The sequence below is a fragment of the Cebidichthys violaceus genome, unplaced genomic scaffold, assembly GCF_023349555.1.
Source record: "Cebidichthys violaceus isolate CVI_PGR_0920_01 unplaced genomic scaffold, fCebVio1.0.p SCAF_20, whole genome shotgun sequence".
NCBI lineage: Eukaryota > Metazoa > Chordata > Actinopteri > Perciformes > Stichaeidae > Cebidichthys > Cebidichthys violaceus.
The window spans coordinates 4,714,170-4,739,102 of record NW_027176373.1 but is presented as its reverse complement, the minus strand read 5'-3'; the positions used below and the strand labels follow the sequence as shown (position 1 = coordinate 4,739,102).

Sequence of the window (24,933 nt, the reverse complement as noted above, 5' to 3'; positions counted from 1 at the left end):
TTTTAAAAATCTGGAAGCGGGGGGAGGGTATCAATTCGGTTTGTACATTTGGTATCAATTCCAAATGTACAAACCGGCCCCGATAAAAATAAAACTGTAGAGTGCATACAAAACTGTCAGTGACGCATTTTAACAGACACATTTGCACTACTTGTCAAGCAGTAACAACCTATATATACATAAACATATACAGTATATAATGGCTGAAAAACATTACAGTAAGGCAGACTGGTGCACAGAACAGGAATACTAACACCATGATATGTCATAGACCTTTTATCAATAGGGAATCTTCTTTGTTCAATATATATCAGTGCTGAGCACAGTATACGTTCACAGGGAAACTTTTTATAATGTCTCTTAAATCTTAAACATCATAACAAGCAGATAGCACGACAAGGAGGTTGTTAAATATACCAGCAGCATCTACCTGTAAAATGAACAAATGTTTATCACCTCTATTTATTTCAGGACTAAGATAATTTAAAATGAAAGAATCCCCCTTCTTACACAAAATAAAAGTGTTTGTACTATTCCATTTACCGCAGATATATATATGAAATGTCGGGAGGTGTTTGAATGTACTTGCTATATTCTTCCGTGGTCTATATAATACACATTGTGAAACTATAACTTTTAGAAGTAGTATTAAATAACACAGACCACCGCCTTAGAAAATACATGTAGAAGCCCTCCCTCCCTCCTGGCCTTCTCACTGAGCAGGTTTCTTCTGTTAAACAGAAAACCAACCCTGTCTGCCCGTCGGCTGCCTCCTCCCACAGAACCGCTTCCTGCATTAATATTTAGCCTCTCGGCCAATCAGCGACGCAGGGCGGATGACATCATGGGCTAGGGAACAGTGAGCAGCCAGTGAAGCATCCAGCCTGCCGAACAAGCTTGCTTTTTTTTTTAGGGTCAGGAACTGGTCTGACAAGAGAATGGCAATCCTGCCTTTAAACTGTCAGTAGGACTGTGCGGCTGACGATGAATCTACCAGAGCTGCGGGCTCCACGGCGAACCACTGAGCAAGAGAATGTGAAGACATATTTCAGGTAATTCCCTCTCTGTGTATGGCAATAAGGGATGTGGAGGGGAGGAGGGAGGAGAGGAGAGGAGAGGAGAGGAGGGGGAGGCTGTGTATGTAGGGGTGCTTTGTAGCCTTTTTTTTTTTTTTTCCTCCTCCTTCCTGCATTCTGCCCTGCTAAGAGGGCAGCTGTTTCATCAGCAGTCTGTGTCCGTGAGGGCGAGATGGAAATGGATGCCTGCATCAGATGAGCTGGAGATGTATTTGTGTGATCATATACCCCCCCCCCCCCCCTCTGCATCACATCATCTCTGTGTGCACTCCCTTGTGCCTCGCAAATAGCATCTCTATTGATGGGGAGGTGTTAGAATCAATGGTGGTGCTTGTGCAGGCCTTGTGTGTGTGTGTGTGTGTGTGTGTGTGTGTGTGTGTGTGTGTGTGTGTGTGTGTGTGTCAGTCCTGGAGAAATGCAGCAGCTGCAGTGGCAACACTGGAACAAAAAAGAAGCGATGCTATTTTGGGTCTGTAGACCAGAGGCTAACGGATGGATCAGAGCTGTGTATGCTGTGGATTGGGGGGGGGGGGGGGGGGGTGATGGATGGTTAACATGCTGATGGATGCTCTTTTGTTATCTCTGCACTGCCTCACCTATGGCCTTACTAGGGAGGGTTTCATGAAGAAATGTCTTTTATTTCCATTGAAGTCATTCAGTGACCACACATACACACACGCAAGCAGAGATGTGCCGCTGTCTCCAGGTTTTAACATGGACGTGAGTGTGTGTGTGTGTGTGTGTGTGTCTGTGTCTGTGTGTGTGTAGCAGTTTCATGGCGGCTGTAGTGACAGGGAGATATACAACATCTGGTCACCTGACTTCACTTGGGGAGCGGGAGTGGGGGCTGGGGCCGGTCCTATGAAAGCTGAGCTACATACTGCCTCGGATTCTTCCACAGCCATCGGTGAAGGAAGGAAGGAAGGGTCGGCCATGGTGGTGAATGTGTGTCTCCCCGTCACTTCATTCAATTCATTCAATTTGGGGCTTCAGAGCTTATGTGGAGGGAGGATTCGTCTCAGAGGGGGGGGGGGGGGGGCGCAGTCATCCTCCAGGTTTGTGAGAAGCAGAGGCCTGATGGGAGACCTGTTGTCTGGCTGTCGCGTGAACGAGGGATGTAAGAGAGTCATGTCAGTGATCGAGGGAGGCTGAGATGAGTGTAGAGGGGAATTGGGGGATGGGATGCTGAAGGTGCTGCTCCCCTTTGAACGTTGGCCTGTTATATTGATATAGATGTGATACGTGCCCTTCTATTCATCACTAATCTGTCCAGACACCATGACTACACTCATTTCACTGCGTTCCCTCAAGAGTTTGTATTGTGTCCAATAACGTGTCCTTAACCACCAACATGATGGCCCCTCCTTTGTCATTTTTTTTCCAGTTCAATAACATCATTTGAGGATCTAAACTGTTGTTTCTTTGGGGTATAATTGGGAGATTTGTCAGTGCATGACATATTTTAAGAACACTTTACACAGCACTAGGCTTAGCAGAAGACACCAGGCCCACAGTGGTGATCTAATGCAGTGTCAGAGACAAGATATACTATTAGAGTGTTTGGTGTTTATACATCCTGGTGTTCACGTGATCTGTGAAATCGTTGCTCTGGTGTCTCAGACACACTGTGCCACACAAGCGTTATATATTCATCACACCTTTATCTACACAGGTACAGATAAATGGACAGATAATAGCTCTGTTTTGTGTACGTGGGTCTGGGTAGAGCTGCGTAGCATCAGATAAAGTACTCACAGAGGCCTTTGTCTCTGTGTAGGTTACAGGCACCTCATGAAAATTGGATGTCCACAAAGAATCTGCATGTGCGCTCTATAATACTATAAATAAAACTGCTCCCTGAAGCAGAGTGTTTATAGTGTAAACAGGAATTGTGGAGGCAAAATTGAAGCTTATAGTGACTCGGCTTTTCATGCAAATGTTTTCACAACTGACCCTTATCATCAACTTGCATAACCAGAAGTACCATTTTTTTAATTATTATTATTAGAAATGCACCAATACTGATATCAGATATCAGACCGATACAGACTCAAATTGCTGAATCTGGTATCAGACACAATTATTTGAATTAATAACAATTCAGTACATTTATATATCCATGTATTTATTTGTTACATTTAGTTTTACAAAGCGATGTTTAAGTCAAGCCGGATGTTTCCTTCCACATTAAAAGAATGATCCCAGTCACGTCCACACAGTGAGAAACACAGCTTATTGATAAAAACACTGGTATCGGATCAGAACTCGGAACCCTAATTTATTAATAATATAATACCTGTGAAACACCTAAAGTTAGAAATACCTTTCAGGATTGAAGGGAGGGAAACATGGCGAGAAAAGCATTAACTAAATCCACATATGGATTGTTATTTACTGTATCTTTAAAAGTATTTTTTTTCGCCACTGTAATCGATGATGCCTTTTCCAGAGTCATTTTACTTGAATAATGGATTATCTTATTCTATCTTCATTTGTCAGGCAGGTATTTTGTGTAACGCTACCTACCAGGACCTCGTTATCTCTTTGCCTACTTGGATAAATGTACTAGACGTTTCCTTTGTTATTATTGTGTTTTTAATATTATCATCTGTCCAGCCCTGTGTGAACAAAATAAAAACATCTAACCTGCCACCACATATAAGCATAAAATGCCCCGCACCTTTATTTAACGTAATCATAGACAGCACATCAGAACCTTATTGGTGAACCATTTCATGTTTCCGTGGCTATTAGTGTGCAGTCCTGGGCTTCCCCTAGTTTTCCACTGGCCAGTGTAACCCAACACACACAGCTTCTCTTACCTCACCTCGGCTAACAAAAGCAGTCGACACACAACCTTCGTCTTGGCGTGTCGCCTGCTAACTGGGCTGCCTGAAATACGATAGCGGGACGCACAACACACACACACACACACACACAAGTGGGGCCTCCATCTGTTGAGGACTTAGTCTGGATGAGTTATGCTGCTATTGTTCAGTGCAGTTACTGTTTGGGACTCTTGTTGACAGTTTATGAGTGTGTAGTGGCCTCATGTGGGGTGTTTGTGTGCGTTTTAAGGGCATAGCCCACTAAAGCGGTAGCCTTGTGGTAGGTGTGTCAGAGCTGCAGCCTGTGTGTTGTGGATTAGCATGTAGGATTGGAAGCCATCTGGCCATTTTGTCTTGGAAAGGGGAGGGGGGGGGGGGGTAAGTGAGAGAGATGGATGGAGAGAGACAGGGAGAGAGAGAGAGAGAGAGAGAGAGAGACAGAGGAAACACTCACACACTGACACATTGACACAGCTCCTTTCGTAATCTCCCTACTTGATGTCTGTTGCTACTTAGAATGAGGTTGTCTATGTGTGTGTGTGTGTGTGTGTGTGTGTGTGTCTTTGTGTGTCCCTCTGTGCACTTTGTGTCAAAGTCAGTCCTTCTGTGACTTATACCGTTTCCGACATATCAAACATCAACTGCAAATGTGGCCTCGAGAGAGTCAGAGCGACGTCTCGGGAGGATTCGGGATCGCTGGAAGTGAGAGGTGTTCAAGCCTTTTACAGTAAGATGATGCAATGGGGGGGGGGACCAGAGAGAAGAAAACAGATGAAACGTTGCAGAGGAGGAAACGAGTTCAGGGGGTTTAAAAGATTAACTAAGTTTCACTGGGGTCAAGTTTGCCGAGAGTTGCAGAAGGGGGTCTGAGAGAGATTGAAAAGACTGCGGATGACTTAGATGTGGTTAAAAAATGGACGATAAGAAGAATTGCTGCGATTGTTCTAAGCACAGAGTTTGGCCCTCATTCTGTCTCATATACGCTGCATCTCCTGAGATGTGTGGCAACGCGCTACCTCTCAGTCGAGTCGCTTGTTGACACAAATGTTACTCCCGGGTTTGTCTATGCAAAATCATAACGCAGCTATACAAGTTTGTTAGACGGTCTAGATATAGAGACACACAGGAGGATATTACACCTAATCTCAAAACAATATGTTCACTGACCTTGCATACATGTACATTGAGTGACAGCATGCACATACACTTGTTTTCTCCTCCCATGTTCTCTTACAATGTGCCTTTTAACCCTTTCAACGGGACTCAGAGCAGGTGCACCAACTGGCCTTGCAGGGGGGAATCCACTCCCCTCTCTGCCTCCAGCTGGCACTCAGACAGGCCCACCCATGCACACTAATGCAAAAAACAACAACACACTTTTGTAGTTTAAAGCGGGGAATAGGAGCATTACCTGTGCTCACATTTTAGTCAGTCACAGACTTAATGGAACTGAACTCATCTAGTACAGTTTGATTGAAGACGGACTAGAGACAGTGAAGGAGCAAAGACAGTGTTTTTGATCACATGAGACCAAACCTAGCAGGCTTGCTCTTGATTGCTTGAATGCTTTTTCAAGTTCAAGGAGAGATGTGAAATTAAATTCTGCAGTATATCTGAAATTCATAGACACTGACAGTGAGAAAGTGTCAGTTTGAAGGACGGTCGAGTCACCCACAAAGGGAACCGTTGGTGTCTCTTGCTCGACATCTTGAAAAGTGATATGTTGTATCGTTCTTTACCGTCAGAGTATTCATTCCATTCATGTTTCCGTGGTTGCAGCCATCAACATGGGGCATAACTAGGAGGGTTAGTTGGAATTTCTAAATTGTATAAAGTATTCAAGGTTTTGGGCATCCCTGCGGCCTAGCGGTCCAAGACACGTGATTTATGACTGCGCTGTCTTCTGTTTGATTATCCTGCTGTCACCTGTAAGTCTCCTCGACCAACTGTCAAATAAAAGACATAATGCCATATAAAAAAAAATGTCAAAGCTGTTAAATTGCTGATATAAAGCATCCATCTTGTGTCCTTACTGTGGACCTGAATGCATGCCAATTCACAAGTACAATGTCTGCAAAAATACTTTATATTTCTAGATGGGCTATCGAGTGAGATTGAAAATAAAGCATTCTGTCAGGGAGAATAGAGAAGCTATCATAAAGGTACTAATATGAGAAATTGGTTCTGTCAGGCAGGAGGTGCCGATCAGAGAAAGCCAACAGTCATAGACATGTGCTTTGAATATAATTCTGTCAGGAAGGAATAATCTCTCTAAACAGACAACCAGTAGTGTAAATAAGGTAGCTACATTTTTAATAGCTTTTGTCTACTTGACAGAATGAGCTGCCATATTTAAAAGCATATTTTATTTTATTTTTTTTACTTAATCTTTATTTAGCCAGGTTAATCCTCAATCCTGGCCAAGATGGCTGCCTAAAAAAAACAAAAAAAAACTACTGGCAGTCCATCTTCATATAGATGTTTCCCACCTGACAAAATAAACGGCCTCACTTTAAAGTTATTCTACCGGTGACTCCTCCAAGCAGCTCAAACTGTCACAACACGATGCACAGCGGTTTTGTCAGCTGCACTGTTCAATAGTTATATTTCACGCTTTTAATCTAATGTCGTTTATATTCTGCAAAAAAGGAAGTGTGCACACAGCTAATTACCCCAGGAAACACATACAATACATACAAAGTAGATGAGGAAAATGAAAATGAGGAAAGTAGCGTGACGGGTAGTCTTAACTGTGCACACACATGCATGTCGGGGCTATAAGAGAGCAGCACAAGGGCGGTTTCACCCAAACTAAATATTAAATGACAACAAGCTCACAAGCCTCTCCAGCAGGGGAGTTATGGGGAGGAAGAAGAAGCCTGGAACCGGAGTCATGGTGGATTCAAGCTTGTGGTGAATAAATGGATCTCCCGGGTTTTTTTCTGCTTTGTTTTGAACACAAGTAATGTTAAGTAAGTCCGACGTGTGGTAATATTTTGAGAGTAATTTGTGTGAGGTTTTTATCGTTGTGGTCTCATTAGCTGCTGATGTGGCTGGTGGCTAATAATAGATCAAGTTTACAGATTAGACATGTTCATGCACTGAACTGCTAGTTATCAGGTTCACATCTCATTGAAAAATAATCTTGAAAGGGTTTACGTGCGTCTCTGAGGGTGTAATGTGGGAGGTCAGTGTGAATGGACACAGATGAACTATCGCATCCATTTATCTTTTGATATTGTGTGATCATGCTCTAGTTAGCATATTATGAACGGGTATAAGCCTTTTATCCCAACACGATTAAAAGATATTCATGTCAACAGTTCTATGGCTGTCTCCCAAGGCACGAGTATCAGCTAAAAATAGAAGTTAGAAGAAAAGTTTGATTTTCATTTTTTGGTTCAGTAATAGAAAAACAACGAGAAAAACACTTTATGAAAGGCGAAAACCATTGAATAAATAATCAAAATGTAATAAAGCTTCCATCAAGCATCATTCATGTTTTTGAGTTTATATTTGTTGTTTCCCTGAATAAAGATGTTTGCTGCCGCATGAAATTGTTGCAAAAAGTCTTTCCACAATCAAACTTTCTCCATGAAATAAGAGACAGCAACTGAAAGTGAACTCAACGAGATTCACGCTCCGTTGTCTCACCTGCCACCTGTTGGAAGCAGACTGATGAGGTTGCTGTGTCTCGTCCCTTTCGTGAACCAAACATTGGCAGCTGTATGCAAAGCAGAGTTTTGCAGCAGGGGGGACCAAACCAGAGAGGTGGAGCCTCATCAGACAAAAGATGACATGTCAAACATTTTTATATCAATTGTGTGCAACAGTAGTTAGCTGTATATTTATGTTTTGGAGATTCCAGGTTCAATGTTTGTTGTGTGTGTGTGTGTGTGTATGTGATGCTTTTGTGTCACTTTAGTCCCTAATCTACTGAGTCTGACAACAAACAAGATATAACGTGTTGATTAGTGAGCGAAAGAGGTGCTTGGTAGGTGGATTTAGTTACCTTTAGAGGGAGCCAGGCTAGGGGTTTCTGGTCTTTATGCTAAGCTAAGCTAATATTTACCATACAATTATACGCGTGGTATCAATCTTCTCATCTAACTCTGAGCAAGACAGCAAATATATGGTGTTTCTTTAAAATGTGAAACTACTCCTTTAAATACTATTTGAACTATCTTACAACCAAAACAATCTGGATTGATAAATAGCACTATAAGTGAGAGGGAAAATATGTATTTTTGATTTTGGAGTGAACTGTCTCTTTTAAAGCTCAAACTCTGGTACACACCCATGTGAACACGAGGCCCAGAGACACTGGACTCAAAATCCTGTAGAAGTAATGAATCTTCATGAGAAAAGGTCTCCTTATTAACATCATATCTGTATGAGGCCCAGTCACATAACATTATGTTCTTAAGTAAAAAGCATTTTTGCCTTATGTTACATTTGTCGATGAACTAAAAATAAACAAATATGTGAGATTAGATGATTTTCTCGTTTGACCACATGAGATTTTGAACCTGTGACCATCATTTTTACAGAATTGAACTATAAAGCCAAACTCCTCCCCCCTCAACCTTCCCTTGAAATTAAAGGGGGGGGGGCATCAGCACTGTGACTGTGTGTGTTAAATTCTGACCTCGAGAGGCCGACCATGTGAGAGAGGAGCGTTTGTGTGTGTTGACATCTGCGTGTCGTCGGCCTCTGATGTCCGGGTAAAGGGTCCGTGTTATGTGAAGGCTGGCGAGTGAACTGGCCTCGTCACTCTTTGCTCTTGCTAACAGGAGAATGGGCCAACCTTTCTGGACCACAGGCCAGTACAAGAACTGTAAGCACCAAGATGAAGGAGATAACAATGCTAAACAGCAGCTCTCTCCTCCCTCCGTCCTTATCCTTTGAATGTCCTCTAGCTGTCCGTGCCATCCAAGTAATCAGCATCCTTCAAAAAGAAGCCCAAGCCAATGCCCAATCCAAGTCAAACAGAGAGCGTGTCCTAATCAGGGGCACGAAGAGCCGGGCTTATGGAGCCCTCCCCCACTGCGGGGCCATTACTGGGCCGCCATGGGCTCAAGATTAGAGCCTCTCCCCGTGTTAGCCATTCAAATTCTGCATTAATGTTTGAAAAGAGCAGAGAAAATGTCTGCTCTTCATGGATAAATTAATATTTTATGGAAGAGAAATGTGAAAACATCCACAGTAATATCTGAGTTGAGCCGGTGTGTCTGAGGTCGTTTTTTTTTTTTTTAGACTCTGGTGCATTCATACAGCACACTGCTGTCAAAACGTCACATCCGACCTAAGCAAGCCAAGCAGCAGGAGGTTTGGTTGTACATTTCTGACAAATTTGCATACTTTGGGTCAGCGTGACAGCTGCACTTATGACAGCGATTGGTCTCTTACTAATCTTTGCTTCCTTGTCTGCTGAAATACTAGTTGAGCCTCAGTTGATTCATACTGTTGAGAGACAAGCCTATGTGTGTTTCAGAAATAGGAGCTGCTTGTTTCAGGCACAGTGCACTCACTGACTGCCTGTCAGTCTGCACAGTAAATAGGTCAGTGTTTTATGTGAGGGAAGAATCAAGTAATGTCTGGGCCTCCGTGAATCTGCCATCTTCAGCTGTCTGACTGCTCTCTGCAGAGCTGCTGCAGGTGATTAGCCAAATAGTTAGTTTGTGTCTCGTATAAAATAATTTTGGTTATTCGTGGTTTCCTGCTGCAGATGCCTGATATAGAAATGACCACAGTCAGACACTGAAGAGTTGTTTTTTTTCCAGCTACATAATTCATCCACACTGCTCTCCAATGGCAGTTGTGTCTGAAATCATCATATTGATGAGCATGCGCTTCACCTTCACTTGTTTTCAATATGTGTATTCTGCGTGTGCCAGAGGAGAACACAAGGTGTCGGTGAAACAATGTCACACAGTAGGATTCACCCAATAAACCTCAAGAAATTATCAGTTTTTGTATTTAAATGGTTCAGAACCTCGTCATTATTTGATGTTTGCAGCCATTTGTTTTTCTCTCTCTGTATTTGCTGTCAGTAACCTGATTGAGTAGATCCTAGTTGCTGTTTTTAGGTCTTGCCATGTGCTCGTTATTGAATCCACATCTGTGCATGACTATATAACCGCTGTATGACATACTGTAGCTGGCATAGAATTTGTTCAAAAGATTATGTTAATGGATTAACAGGGGCATCAGTCACAGCTGCATTAGTCTGAACAGGCAAAAAACATTTATATGTGTATATATACTTTTTTTGTGTTTTGCTGCGACAGCCATGTTGTCAGCAGCTCCCCGTTGCTCCCTGTCAGCATTGAGACGTTTCTTTGTAAAGGGCAGAGTGTAACTGGGTTTTGTTGTTAGTGACACGCCTAACCTCCAACCTGAGAGAACCTGTTTGCTGCCGTTGTCCGGACTCTCGCCTGGAAGTCACCCAACACGGTAGAAAACTGCCAGCAGAGTCAGCAGCATCTATGACGAGATGCTGGAGATACAGCAGGAAACAATCTTAATCCAAAAGCACATTAAGGTCATAACGTGTTTCTCATTAGCTGTCTGATTATTTACAAATAGTTCGTGCCCCCCCCCCCCCCCCCCCCAGCTAAAATGAATCAGCATGTGACTTTATTAGTGTTGTTAATCTGTCAGGAGTGAGTCACCTTCTCATGAACCCATCCTGGGTCATGGATACAATTGATGCAACCACTTGCTCGGTGGATAACATGCGTCCACCATTTGTTGTGTGAATGAGCTGATGTACCACGGGATTTTCTGCAGATATCCAGTTGAAATGATCTCAATGCGGTTTCTGTGTTACATTCTCTTGCCAAGTGAAACTAGATTGTTATTCTCATCACACCGCCAGCAGAGGGGAACAAAAAAAAAGAAAACGAAACAGTTCCAGTTTATTAGAAAACATGAAGATAGAGTCGGTAGTCTTTTATCTCAGACCAATGTTTGATTGTTTCCACATAGGTATTGGCAGATATTTTGTAGTCTAGTCTTTATGAATAAAACATTATAATCAGTTTAATTACACATTAATTGTTATGAGGGGAAAAATATGAGATGAGAAACTGTTCCGCTCTTATGGGGATAAAATGTATTTAATTGTATTTAGTTATCCAGTAGCTAATAAATAAATGATCTAGGTTAAATGTCCTGACATGTTATCAGTTCAACTTCTATCAAGTCTGGACTTAAATTACATTTCCAACAATTATTAGTAATACAAATTCTGGTTGTCCTGTCCAAACAGGAAATGACACATTTCTGACAAATGTGTTTCAAAAGAAAATAAGTATCTTACGCAATAACTTTGTTACTGTAGACTGATTAAATCATGGCTCCTTACAATCAATATTACATTTTTCCACTCATCTCATTTCTTCATTCGTGTGTCTGGGAAGTTAGGGTGTAACCATCCGGATTGTGTCTTGTGCAGGAAGATGCTTACATAAAATGGTAAAGGCCTCCGTGAAAGCACATGTGTGGTGTGTCTGAGGCAGTGAGCCCTGTGTGAGAGCCGGGGAGGGGCCTTTGTTTGCTTATGTAGGTCTCCACTAAGGGGGCGGCCTGGATGGCCGGCTTTCTGGGACGGTCGCGCTGCACATCACATGATGGGCTTGGCCTCGGGGTGAGGCAATGAAGGGAGTTTAAGATGGTAGTGGGATGGGTAGATGGAAGATGAGTGATGGGAGCGTTTCTCTCAGAATCAACTCCTGGTGACTGTTTTCACAGCTGAAGAGACTCACTGGACATCAGACCCTAAACAGCCTCCATTCAAATAGCAAATCTAAATAATATCCAAGTCTGCTGTACAAAAGTATCAGATGTGTTAGCAGAGAATCTTTCAGACCTGCAGCCGGTGTCGCTGTAACAGGATTCCTCATGCTATAATGCTAAAATAGGCCAAAGCTCTAAAAATACAATACATCGAAACTGTAACTCTGAGTCTACTGGAAGCGTTTGATCTGACTGAATGAAGCCAATGTGTCTTGAAATGGCTTTGTCACATTCATATTACCCCAGTTCTGCTGCTTCACAAACCAGAGACAAGAAATACTGCAACTTCTACTGTATATCACTTCCCCTACTAGCCCACATAGTAGTGCTCTGTGTGTACAAAACTAATTAATGTCAGACTTTCATGAAGAAGAATACTTTTGAGTCACACACAAAACATGTGTGTGATTGTTATGCTGAAAGAATTAATTGATGAAAAAAAACTCACTGGTCCCAGCTTTTCCTAACATGAATGCTTTTCTATTGCAGCATTTTAGATTTTGATATATTTTAGTTTGTCATGGTTGGTAAGATAGAAAAAAAGGATGTGTACCCAAATGCAGACAGTAGAAGAGGAAGCAGAATGATTTCAGTGATTTGTTAAAGAAAAAGCTTACAGAGTCCAAATGAGGCAGAAGGTCCGGCAGGCAGGTAACAGGAAAATCCAGGAAGTCAACTCACTTGGAAAAATTGAGACTAGGAACACTATAGGGGGGGAAGCAGGAAGGCTACACACAGATGTACTAAGACAAACAAAGAACAAAGGAACTGGGCTGTATATGTAGCTAATGATGGTGAAGTGCGAACAGGTGTGCAGGAGGTGAGCTGCAGGACTAATGAGACACAGGTGAAACTAATCAGGGCGGGGCAGACAATCAAAGTTGGCGGGAAAACACTCAAAGGCAGGAAGTGAAGTGAAACGAGAGGATAATAACAAAATAAAACAAGAACCACTAAACATGAACGGTATGAAGAATCAAAAATCAAACATGAAAAGTGGAGCAGGGCAGATTATAACAGGACTTTGTACAAAAACATCTTAAAACTTAACATTATGCTCCGATTCTGATGTTTCACACTATTCTGCCATTTTTTATAGAATATGCATCCAACCAAATAACGACAATAGTGTGTACTCTCCATTGCCAGAAAGCAAAAAACGGCATTACTTGACACTCACTGACACACACACACACACACACACACACACACACACACACACACACACACACACACACACACACACACACATAGAAAAAAACATGTTTGTTGAAATGCTGTATATATCAATTTATTAAATAACAATCGTAATGTTGTGTTAACATTATGTTAATATATTAATGTTTTACTTTTTTATTTTGATGCTTTGGCAACATTGTTTTTCTTTACACTACTGTACTACATTATTATGCAAGTAGGACTACTAGTCAAAATTCAAGGTTGTCATGACTCATGTTTGGTCCATCTGTACCCAGATTTGTTAAAATACTGACCTCCTCTGTCCCTCTCCTTCTTTCTCTCACAGGACATTGTGAGTGCTGCTAAAGATGTCTGATAGTGTTGATATTGAAGAGAAACCACCAGCCCCCCCCTTGAGAATGAACAGTAGTTCCCGAGACTCTTCATCGCTGAATCACGCCTCTAAACCGCTTCCAATGGCTCCCGACGAGAAAAACAAGAAAGTCCGCCTGCGCTCCATCTTCCCCGGGGGAGACAAGAGTGAGTACCCTCCCCCCACACGTCACCCCCATGTATTTGACCTGTGTGTGTAGAAATATTATACTAGAAGTATATACCAGAAATCAGCGTGTGATCATTTCTTGTTTTGTAGCAAACAAGAAGAAGGAGAAGGAACGTCCTGAGATATCCCTACCTTCAGACTTTGAACACACCATTCATGTCGGCTTTGATGCCATAACCGGAGAATTCACAGTGAGTATCTATTTCACCCGATAATCAGGCGTATAAACACGGACTGATGTGCCGTTAAAATCATCCTCCCATCTGAAAGCAGAATCCAAGGCAAGCGTTCATATACTCAAAATTCTCTGAGGAGAGTCAACTAAATGATATCTTTTCCTTCACATAAAGTTGGTAATACAAGTGACCTGAATGACAATCACTATACCTCCCTTTACCTCCCCTATCAGGCTAAACCTGCACTGGAATCCTGCAGCGCTTCTTTTAGCTGCAGTTTCTCTTGGCAGTAGACATTTCATTCTTACCCAAGCCAAGATATATAATTCCATGACACAGTATTTGCTTTTTTCAGTTTAATGCCCTTTACACTGGTTTTCACAATTTATTTCACTTATTCATATAGAAGGTCTGAAATTGTTTTTTCTTTTTACTCTTTGATGATTCTCAAAGTGAGGTCCGTAGTTCATAGATTACATTATAATCTAACAAATCTTTAATTCTTAGAATCTACAAATATTTTGAATACATGTCTAATATCTTTCTAATACATTTCTCTTGTGTAACAATGTATCATAACTAAGACTATGGAAGTGTAAAAAATAGGCTTTGTCAAATTATTCAGAAAAACATACATGAGGGGGTCCTTGTCTGTAAAACAATTGAGAACATCTAATTTATACCAAACCCCAACAATTGTAGATATAATATATTTGGATATTTTGGTTCATTGCAATAGCCCCAAAAATAAAGCTTATAAAGCTGGTAATGTTCAGTTTTTCTTTTCCACAGAGATGATATTGTATCACGTATATTCTACGGTTCTATGGTTCCTTAAATGTTGTTCATCCTACAGACTGGAGGGGAAGTTGTTGTAATGTATTGCGTAGTATTGTACAAGTGTTCATGATATTGTTTTGCACACCGTCTTTATGTTAATCGTTTATCCTTGAGGTGATCCTCTGTTACATAAACTGACGTTACTGTTAATTTACTTACTGTTAATTCTTTTCATTTTGCAATTGAAAACATGCCCGTAAGCATTATAATGGAACCGTATCATGTAAAACATGAATCTGAAATGGTTTCACAATACCAGGACTAGTCATATATGTTTGCAACTGAAAGGAATAATTATTTTGGGATAAAATAACTGATGAGCAATCTCAGACTTAGAAGCACTTTTACACTCATGAATACTGCACGTGTTCTGGTCTATTGACTTCCTGATGTCCAGCACTCAGTCCATGACATCAGTAACAAGTAGCTCCTTGTTCATTTGATTAGCTGTGAGCTTATGACTCACACAGACCCTCATTATGTTTTAAACCAAATCACTTTGATTTCACTTCTGTCATGTTTTTTGGGAAAGGATACTGTTGATTTGCTCCCTGATCCCCCTCCAACAATCATCTTTTTTTCTGCTTCCAGAGAACAGTTAGACTATTTCTTTCAACAATTGCTTTAAGTGTAAACATATCCACAAGTTTACCAAGATGGAATGAATGAAACCAATTGTTGACCTACATTCAGCTCCTGTAAAAGTTGTACAGTCCACCACTTTTTTAGAGTTAGATGAGAAGCTCTGCACTACTCTCATATATGTCCATTAAATATGAAGCTACAGCCAGCAGCCAGTTAGCTTAGCTTAGCATTTAACCCAGTAGCAGAGGAAAACAACTAGCATGGCTCTATCTAGTTAAGTTAAAAATATAAACAAAAATCTGCCTACCAGCATCTCTAAGTCTCACTAATTAACTTGTCGAGTCTTGTTAGTTTGCCCTAAAATATGAAAACAACATGTAATGGTTAGGCTAGCTGTTTCTTACTGCTCTTCAAAACGTTATGCTAAGCTAAAGAAGAGAGCAAATTAGCGAATGTCGAACAATTCCTTTAAAAAAGAAGTACAAAAGCAAATTCTTCTCTCCAAATACAAAATCAATGCATTTCACCAAGTGTATGTTCTTCTAATGAGTGGCAATGTTAAGAAATATTTCTTTATAAAGAATATTAAGGGTTAAATAGCGGTAGGTTTTGGGATATGTTGGGTTGATTGACAGCTGTAGTGATCGCTTGTCTGCAGTATTCGCGCTCCTAAAAGTCTGTGTGTGAAGCTCTACATCTACAACAGTTTCTGGCTGTGATTGAAGGAGTATTAACAAACCAACACGTTTTCCTTGAACAAGACAAAGCTTGAACATTAGACCTCTGTCTCTATGTGCAGGGTATACCGGAGCAATGGGCCCGGCTCCTACAGACCTCGAACATCACCAAGCTGGAGCAGAAGAAGAACCCGCAGGCCGTGTTGGACGTCTTGAAGTTCTACGACTCCAAAGAGACCGTCAACAACCAGAAGTACATGAGCTTCACCTCGGGAGGTAAGCAACAGCAGAACACTGATGGAATAAAATAACATCTACCAATGTAACAAAAAACATTTCATATTTATTCTTATGTATAATACAAAAGATTTTAACAATGTTCCTTTCTGTTTCAGACAAGTCGGCACATGGGTACATAGCAGCAAACACTCTGGTGAGTTCTTTTAATATCTAAACTTACTTTGGCTAGCGTTGGTTAAACCTAAATTATGCATTATTAATAATATAGAAACCACCATATAATAGGTATCTAACAAAAAGTATGTCAGTTAATATCACCTGCTATTTAATGCTGAATTTAAAATGAATCATAGTAATAAAACATTACTCTTTTTGTTGGAGGTTGCTCTTCTGTCCACCTTATTAGGGTTTTTTATTGCTGCACTGCAGATATTGACCTCACTAGACTGTCTGGTTATTATAATAAAATAATACAAGTACAAATCAACCCAATCTCTGGCAGTCAGCCATGCGCAATCTCTTCCACATTTCAATGGAAAATCTCTCACTTCAAAGATATATTTCCTCATGATTTATCTACATCTAACAATGTAATAAAACAAACCAGGTAAGTTGCAACATTATGGCTTAATTTTCATCGCCTTGAACCTCTCAAACTACACCACAGTGAATCTTCCTCACTTTACTCTCACTAACTCTATCTGGGAATTTCTGTGATAGACTGTGTTACTCTGCAGCCCGTTTATTACACTCACTTCTGCCTCTAATGGGTGAAATGTGTGCGCTCCCCTCTCGAGGCTTACTGTCCTCACTATGCGGCCTAATGCCCTGAATTTTTCATACATGCCAATCAGTCTGCAGCTCCTGCGTGGAAATGCTGACGGCTGTAAGAGCCACCGCTGCTCATTGTTTATTTTTCCAATCTACTCAACCAGATTTTGAAATAGCGATAGACAAGCTTCACTGAAAAGCTCAACTGCATCTAGAAGGACTCCCGCTGTGGTGACCTCATTCCAGGCTTTGACCAGAGTAATCTATGCTTTGAATGCCTCGGCCTGCACACGCTCACCCGGGTGAAGAAGTGGAAAACCAAGTCTGTTCAGTGGGATTCGCTGCCCGAGGCAAACTACAATGGGATCCCCTAATGCAGGGCTGTTGCCTGAGAGAGCTCTTTGCCAGTGAAGGGAACGCGGGTGTGGCACTGAGTCTAAAAGGTTGTGCGAGCCCAGTGAAGGTGTTTGAGAGCATCTCAGCCTTTGGACCGTCGCAGAGATTCTCGGCCTGCAGAGGTGACTCAGATGTTGGCTACGGTGACACACACTTCACCATAGGTTTGGTCCTTCACTGTCTCAGGCAAGCAGAACTACGGGAGAGGTGCTAATATTTGATCTGTAGACCAACTTTCTCCTTAGAGAGAGGAACAGTAACCCAACATGGGCTACCTGATGCTCCCTGTCAGATTATTTTGAACAGCAACAACTACTAACCTGCAATGCAGGTAAATATTTGAGAGCTGGTGTGTTGTTTTCCTCAAGCAACTTGCCTCTCTTCTTATCGCCTGCTGCAGTCCAGGTATACCCTGCAGTTTTCTTGTCTTGTCATTAGGGATTAAAGAAGAAAAATAACTTATTTTAGTCAGATGGAAAAAAAGGACTCATACTGTAAGATTTACCTTCATTCTGTTTGAAGCAGTCGTTCATGCTGTAGGTCGATCGAGTGCCTCACCTTGACCTTAGCTCAGCGTGTATTTATAACCATGCATAATGCAGCGAGAGGGGACACTGTGTTGCATTATAATTCAAGCTTTGGTCAGACCAAGTTGTATATGTTTCTAGGATCTCGACTTCTCTTCCTGTGCCTGACGGGTTAAATATTGTTCTCAGTGTCCACCTCTACCAGACAATAGATTCACCCAAGAAATTGTCTTCTCTGAAACACTTTTCATATTAAACAGAAATGAAGATGAAACGTAAGCTACATTGGCAGTGTTTCAGGGTTCATTTTATTACCTCTTTTATTGCTGCAGTCAGTTTAGTCATATCTTTCATTTCATATTGGTTCTGCCATAAACCAGGAAGTCCTGAGTGCCAGACCACAGGACTCAGCATTGACCGTCTGTTTATCAGAGAAAGTGTTAGCCTCACATTGTACTTGACGTTTCATTTCTTGTGTATTGTCGACATGGCTGTTCAACTTCACAAAAACCCTCAGGATCCAGCATTGTTGCTACATGGAGGCCACAATTTTCCTCTGATTATTCCTTCGAGACACCTTGCAGTTCAGACAATACATGGCTCAGCATGATTTGTCTCATCAAACTGTTGTCAGTTCAGTCAGGTCTAACAGCCGCATGACTCTGTCATTGTTCGTCCTAAGACAGTCATTGTTCTTCATCAGTCTAATCCCCACATAGACAGTTAATCAGAAATGAATTGATGTGCAGAAGTCAATAACAATTGCAAGGACATGACGCAATGTTTCTTCATTACGTGTTCATAATTATGGTGCTCATAAATGTTTAGTAGTCTAATCCTGGGAAGAGTACTCTCAGGAAATAAGAAGATTATCTAACACTAATAGAAAACAGCATTTGTCCAATCAGATCACTGAGAGCAGCGTTATAGAGCCAGCTCTCTTTTTATTTACAGTGAAACAAAGTTTGATTAACTTTTAGTATCCCAAAAAAATTACTTTTTACTTCTTCATCTTGTTGTCAAAGTGCATACCAGAGCACTGGTTTCAATAACAGGAGGACAATTTACGGACCTAATGTCCCTCAGGAGCGTAACCCTGCCCCCCCCCCCCCCCCCCCCCCTCCTCCCCCTGCCCTCTTAAACATTGTTTGGGTTTGTTTTGAGTAAATCCATTTGAGTAAATCCATTTTCAACCTTCACATTCAGAACCGACTGCTGTCATCTGGGCCTCCTGTCAGCCTTAGAACCTGCAGCGCATTATTTGACAAGGTAACTCCTCCATATTACTTTCCACATAATGTATCTCTGCATTGGCTTTGAAGCTAAATTTGATCTCCTAATTTTGATTATTCAAACTGCAAAACGCACATAAGTATATGATTTCAGACGCATCATCACTCTCTTTGTATTGAAATTTCTTGGGTGGGGGTATATTACTTTTTGATGTTACTGATGTGTTTGTTATCTTCCACAAGAGCACCTCTTATCTTTTTTCAAATAGACCGTCTCTGAAATGGCAGGGCAGGGACGCATGCCACAGAGGGTTGTGATGACTGTCAAACTGCATGTATGAGCTCACATTCTTTACAATCGCCAATAATATGCCTTCATCACCATTGTAGACATTACCGCATGGCTCTGTAAAAGAAATAACCCACATGGCACTGCTTACAGTTAGACACTCATTGCTGCACTGCAGTCTTGGCCCAGCTCTCCTTGGAACGGGTCAGAGGCCCAGTATGTCTGAATGAAGGACTGGGACTTTCCTTCAGCCAAACCCTTTCCCTTTAATCACCAGAACTAAGCTGCACTGCTTCATTTATGCATGACAAGACTGGAAATGGATGAAATGTTTCCACTCCATAAGAGGAAGATGATCCAAGGCTAGCAGAGTTTTTATTTTATTTTTTGGATTGGGGGGAATAAAGGCTGAGCATTAGGCATAATAAATATTCCTGAGGCTTATTAATCCGACTTGTTAAAAGGTATCAAGAGGATGTCTACGGTTCATCACCATATTGCACATTACTGCAATGTGGCAGCATGTCTTCTCCTCCAGCACAGTGAAATACAGCAGTTTGGTACTTAAATAAAGTAAATGCATTCTCATCGTTGGCTCATGGCACACCTGACTCGACCCCTTGTAAACGTAAAAACCTTGAGATAAACTGCACTGGATGGCACCTCACTCTTTTAATGCTTGTCTCTTTAGCGCTCACTGGACTCATAACACTTCCCTTCACTATTAACACAATCGCTCCCAACAATTTAACCCCAATCATATTCGTTTTTTTACACAAACTGTCAGATGTATCGCAACAGATTAACTGTATTTTGTTTATGTTGTTGTGTTGTGCAATTTATGTCACCACTTTGGAATAAATTGTTGACATTTGAATCTGTTATACGGTTGATACAATCTAAAAATGAATTCACCATCACACACAGCTTGAATGTTCTTTTTGAAACTCAACTGGCCAAAACTCAAACTCTGTTCATGGTTGGTTTGGGGTTTGCAGGTTGTTTACTGTGGTAAATTTTACATGTATTTATAATACATAAATGCGAAGATCTGCACATGCTCTTTTCATTCCACGCTCCTACATGGCACACGCATCAAGACTCACTTCCATCTCTACCCTCCAGGGTGCCAAAACATCGTCGTCAGAGCCCCCGATCGCTCCACCTGTGTCAGAAGAGGAGGATGAGGAAGAAGAAGAAGAGGAGGAGGAGGAGGAAGAAGAGGACGATGACGACGAGCTGCCCCCGGTTATCGCGCCCCGGCCCGAGCACACCAAATCTGTGAGTTTGTAATACGCCGCTGGGTGATGGGTGAAATCCAAAATCCCCTCTGCATGTCTTTGACTCCGTTCTTTTCGCAGATCTACACGCGCTCTGTCTTGGAGCCGAAGCCTCCCACTCCCGTGAAAGAAGTGTTGACTCCACCGGAATCGCAGGTCCAGCCGGATAACACGTCCAACACAATGTATCGCCACACTGACCGTCAGAGGAAGAAGTCCAAAATGACGGATGAGGAAATTCTGGAGAGACTCAGTACGTGCCTCAGACACTTTTCATGAGTCACAAAAACAGATGATCAAATGTATTGTCTGTGAAAAGTATCTCCATAAATGATTGTAAAAGCCTTCTTCACACTGCCAGGAACGGTTTTGATGTAGAAATCCTAAATCTCTTGATTTTTTTTATCTTTCTTTGCCTAAAAACAATTAAATATAAAAATGTGGAGTTTAAAAAAGAAATCGTAGTCATCCACAATTTGTAGGAATCTACACATTTCCAAAAACAATACTGAGGACACGACTTCAGTGTTGAATAATTCACTGTGTAGTGATTCAGAAGACGGGCTGGATATTTGGATTCCAGTGGCTGTTTTCCACATTATTATTTCAAGTGCACAGATTCTGTGTATTTAGAGAAAGAAATGTGCAAAAGAACAGGGAGCACTACTGTAATCAAATTTGGACAAAGAAGTACTTTTTGTCCTTAGCTGCAGTTTTCTCTAGACCGCTCCTCTCTCTGCAATATGACTTAAGCCCAAACTACCAGCATGCAGCGTGAAGTAGAGATGCATGTACTGCACTACAATGTCTGAAATAGAAGGGTCGGAAACGTTTTATGCTGATGTTTCTTTGTGTATTTGTGTTAAAGCCTTCATGAATGTGTGCGCCCACACAAGCTCAATCATGACATATCTGCTTTCTCTCTGACTCAGGGAGTATTGTGAGCGTGGGGGATCCCAAAAAGAAGTACACACGCTTCGAGAAAATAGGACAAGGGTAAGTTCACGATTACAAACTAGTCGATGCGGTTACTCAAACAGAGCAATTTCGGGAGCAGTCAGTCTTGCCGGGAGAGATGGAGCTGTAGTGACCACTTTAGTGAGACGGAGGCAGTGGGAGGGTTGGGCTGAAGGACTGGGAGAGAAATAAGCAGAGAGGAAATGAGAAGCGTATCCTGAAATGGCCAAAGGCCAGACTAGCTCATTTCTCTGTCTCTCTCTCCTTGTCTTTCTGTGTTTTACACAATCTGCAGACAAAAGCTGTGTGGTTGTTATCTGCTCTGACATGCTCTTTATTTCCATATTTGATCAGGAAGCTCCTATCTTAAACAGTAGATAACTGTCTATTTACTCTGTGCCGGGCTATCTTTCACTTTTTAGTACCAGGAACTATGCGCTGTTATTCATAAACTAGCTTCTGACAGTACACAGGTGTAGCTGACGGCAAGAGAAAGTGGAAAGACCAGAAGACTAAACTCACAGTGGAAGGTTGTTAGTATCGGGAAGTACACTTCCCGATACTAATAAGGACAGGACAGGATGGCTGCATACCATTCCTATTGGAAACCATAAACTTCTTGTAGATCTTTGTGCTCATCACTGTGACATACAGTTTATTAATGAAGAGCCAAATAGGACTCTGGCGTCAAGTGTCGACTGTTTTACTGTATTTCCCTTTAAGTTTAATTAAGTTATAATCAGCCAGCAGTCTGTGGTCTGACTGCAGTGAAACTGATGCTTACAACTTAGAATTTGTAGAAGTATATGCTATAAGTCTCTTGAATCTTTTTGATAAATTACTACATTTTCAAAGCTACCTGACGCTGTAACGAATAGACAGTAATCATATGATGACACCTTTTACTTTTGGGTAAAAACAGTTGTTGAATTGTGAATTTTTTGGACTTGAAATTAAATATTTTTTTAGGATTGTCATTTATTATGATTGTAATTAATGTGATTTTGATCTTGTGTTTCTCCAGAGCGTCCGGCACTGTGTACACTGCCATCGACATAGCAACTGGCCAAGAGGTGAGTCGGGTTCTGATGTTGATTATACAACAATCACACACTGTATAGTATTTATTTTTTACTTCTCAAGCCGTTGAGGTTTCCCCTGTGAGCTGAGCCACACATTCCTCCTCGTCTGTTTTCTCAGGTGGCCATCAAGCAAATGAACCTGCAGCAGCAGCCCAAGAAAGAGCTGATCATCAATGAGATCCTGGTGATGAGGGAAAACAAAAACTCCAACATAGTGAACTACCTGGACAGGTCCGTTTTCACACACAGGGTCATATATCACACATATATCACACACAGTGAATTTTGCCTCAGAATAAATCACATTTTCCCAGAGTCCAAGAGGATGTCTTCACATTGGTTGCAGTCCAAAATCTAAATATGTTAAATTATTGTTATAAAATATATATTAGAGAAAAGCAGCAAATCATACAAACCCATATCGACTCCTAAAAAAACATTAACAGGTATACTACACAGTTATTAGTACCTTTATAAAGACAGTTAAATGTATTTGATGTTCATTTGCCAATAGCAACTGGTTTGTGGTCAGAACGTAAGGCCAGTGCATGTTGTTATCATTAATGACATTGAAGGATCCTCTGAGCTTTCTTCCTAGAGCCCCGTTCTTCTTCTTCCTCTTTTTTTTTTTTGCCTTTTAATGGTGGTCAGCATTCGTCATTCGGTACATGACTGCCACCTACTGTTTTAAAAGAATTTAACCACACAATCACTAATTTTCTATCAAATGTTTAAGCATCTGCTCCGCTCGGCTCGGATTTCATTACATTGGTCTTTCAGCTGTTGTTCACAGCTGGCAGTGACATGCTTGAGCACCTACTGTGTGTTGTAATCGACTCTGCATCGTGAGTTGGAAGTTGTAGAGATGCTGCTTTGTGCCCTTCTTTTTGGGAAGTTTTGTTCTCATTTTATCCTCCGTGTGCCAAGTGTCCAACCGTCTCGCCTAGATTATTGATTCGTCAAAGCAACGACTGAACCTAAAACCCTAATATAAAATGCATGTCACGCTAAAACTGTATTTTTCCTTCTGGCTTGTTTTAGTTACTTAGTAGGAGATGAGCTGTGGGTGGTGATGGAGTATTTGGCCGGTGGCTCGCTGACAGATGTAGTGACGGAGACCTGCATGGATGAGGGCCAGATCGCTGCAGTCTGCAGAGAGGTAAGAAGCCAAGTTTAGACATCAGCAATAACCCCGATTACTTCTGTGGCCAGGAAGAGCTGACCCTGACATAATGCAAACATTTCAACTAAAATGAGAACTAAAGCTTTTTTCTTTCTCTTTCTCTTCAGTGTCTTCAAGCCCTGGACTTCCTACACTCCAACCAGGTGATCCACAGAGATATAAAAAGTGACAACATCCTCTTGGGTATGGACGGATCCGTCAAGCTCAGTAAGTCTACATATTTTTGTTCAAACATACAGTTTATCTGTCTTTCGTGTGGTAGAATTAAAGTAACAAAGCACCGTTTCTGAGAGAGAAGTGTTTGAGATTTATGTTTTAAGGGAGATGGCACTGTGACAAATGAAAGACTACTTAGATTAAACATGGGGTACGTTGCAAGTAAAACTGTATATTTAATGTAATAAAGCAAAATGCAAACAAAGACTATAACAGTCACCACTGCATCTCTCTCCCTCTGCAGCCGACTTTGGCTTCTGTGCCCAGATCACTCCAGAGCAGAACAAGCGCAGCACGATGGTGGGAACGCCCTACTGGATGGCGCCCGAGGTGGTGACTCGAAAGGCTTATGGCCCAAAAGTGGATATCTGGTCTCTGGGGATCATGGCAATAGAGATGGTGGAGGGAGAACCGCCCTACCTGAATGAGAATCCACTCAGGGTAAGACACAACACTGGCCCCCTAGTGGTCATACAGGATGAAGATCAAATATTCCGATTTTTTTTTTGATGGTCTGTTTGACCTCTTCCATCTCTCCAGGCGCTGTACCTGATAGCTACCAACGGGACTCCAGAGCTGCAGAACCCAGAGAGGCTGTCATCTGTGTTCAGAGACTTCCTCAACCGCTGTCTGGAGATGGATGTGGACCGCAGAGGCTCTGCCAAGGAGCTGCTCCAGGTACAACCAAGACTAGAACCTCAATAAACGCACAAGCATGTGCAAACACTTTAATGTCCTGCAGATGTCAGCAAATCGCACTAAAAGTCAACTATTTATAATAATAAATGTGCATGCATCTCACTTTGGCTCCATAGCTACATTTTTTAAAATATATTTATATAATCTCTGTTCTCTTGCAGCATTCCTTCCTCAAGCTGGCGAAGCCTCTATCCAGCCTGACGCCTCTGATTGTAGCTGCGAAGGAAGCCATAAAGAACAGCAGTCGCTAGTGTGTGCCCTCTGTCCCCACCCGAGGCTGGAGCCCTGCCTGTGATGTGTGCGTTCATGGGGGGGCAGGGGCTTGGGTGTTTGGCTGG

General features: G+C 41.7%; 1 protein-coding gene across 3 annotated transcripts; it reads left to right on the top strand.

Annotated features, from left to right (window-relative positions):
- The first annotated feature begins 859 nt into the window (after positions 1-859).
- Positions 860-24,933, top strand: LOC137876305 (serine/threonine-protein kinase PAK 3). Of its 3 annotated transcripts, XM_068715762.1 has the most exons (17): positions 860-1,052; positions 13,230-13,423; positions 13,536-13,636; positions 15,846-15,999; positions 16,119-16,156; positions 18,864-18,926; positions 19,159-19,224; positions 20,304-20,459; positions 20,540-20,711; positions 21,391-21,454; positions 22,440-22,488; positions 22,616-22,728; positions 23,539-23,656; positions 23,788-23,887; positions 24,141-24,337; positions 24,437-24,574; positions 24,757-24,933. In XM_068715762.1, exons 2-17 carry the CDS (start codon positions 13,252-13,254, stop codon positions 24,844-24,846), a joined length of 1,791 nt encoding a protein of 596 aa, XP_068571863.1. In that variant the 5' UTR covers positions 860-1,052; positions 13,230-13,251; the 3' UTR covers positions 24,847-24,933. The 3 variants fall into 3 exon arrangements, with proteins under 3 accessions (XP_068571863.1, XP_068571864.1, XP_068571867.1); XM_068715763.1 differs by lacking the exon at positions 19,159-19,224; XM_068715766.1 differs by lacking the exons at positions 18,864-18,926; positions 19,159-19,224.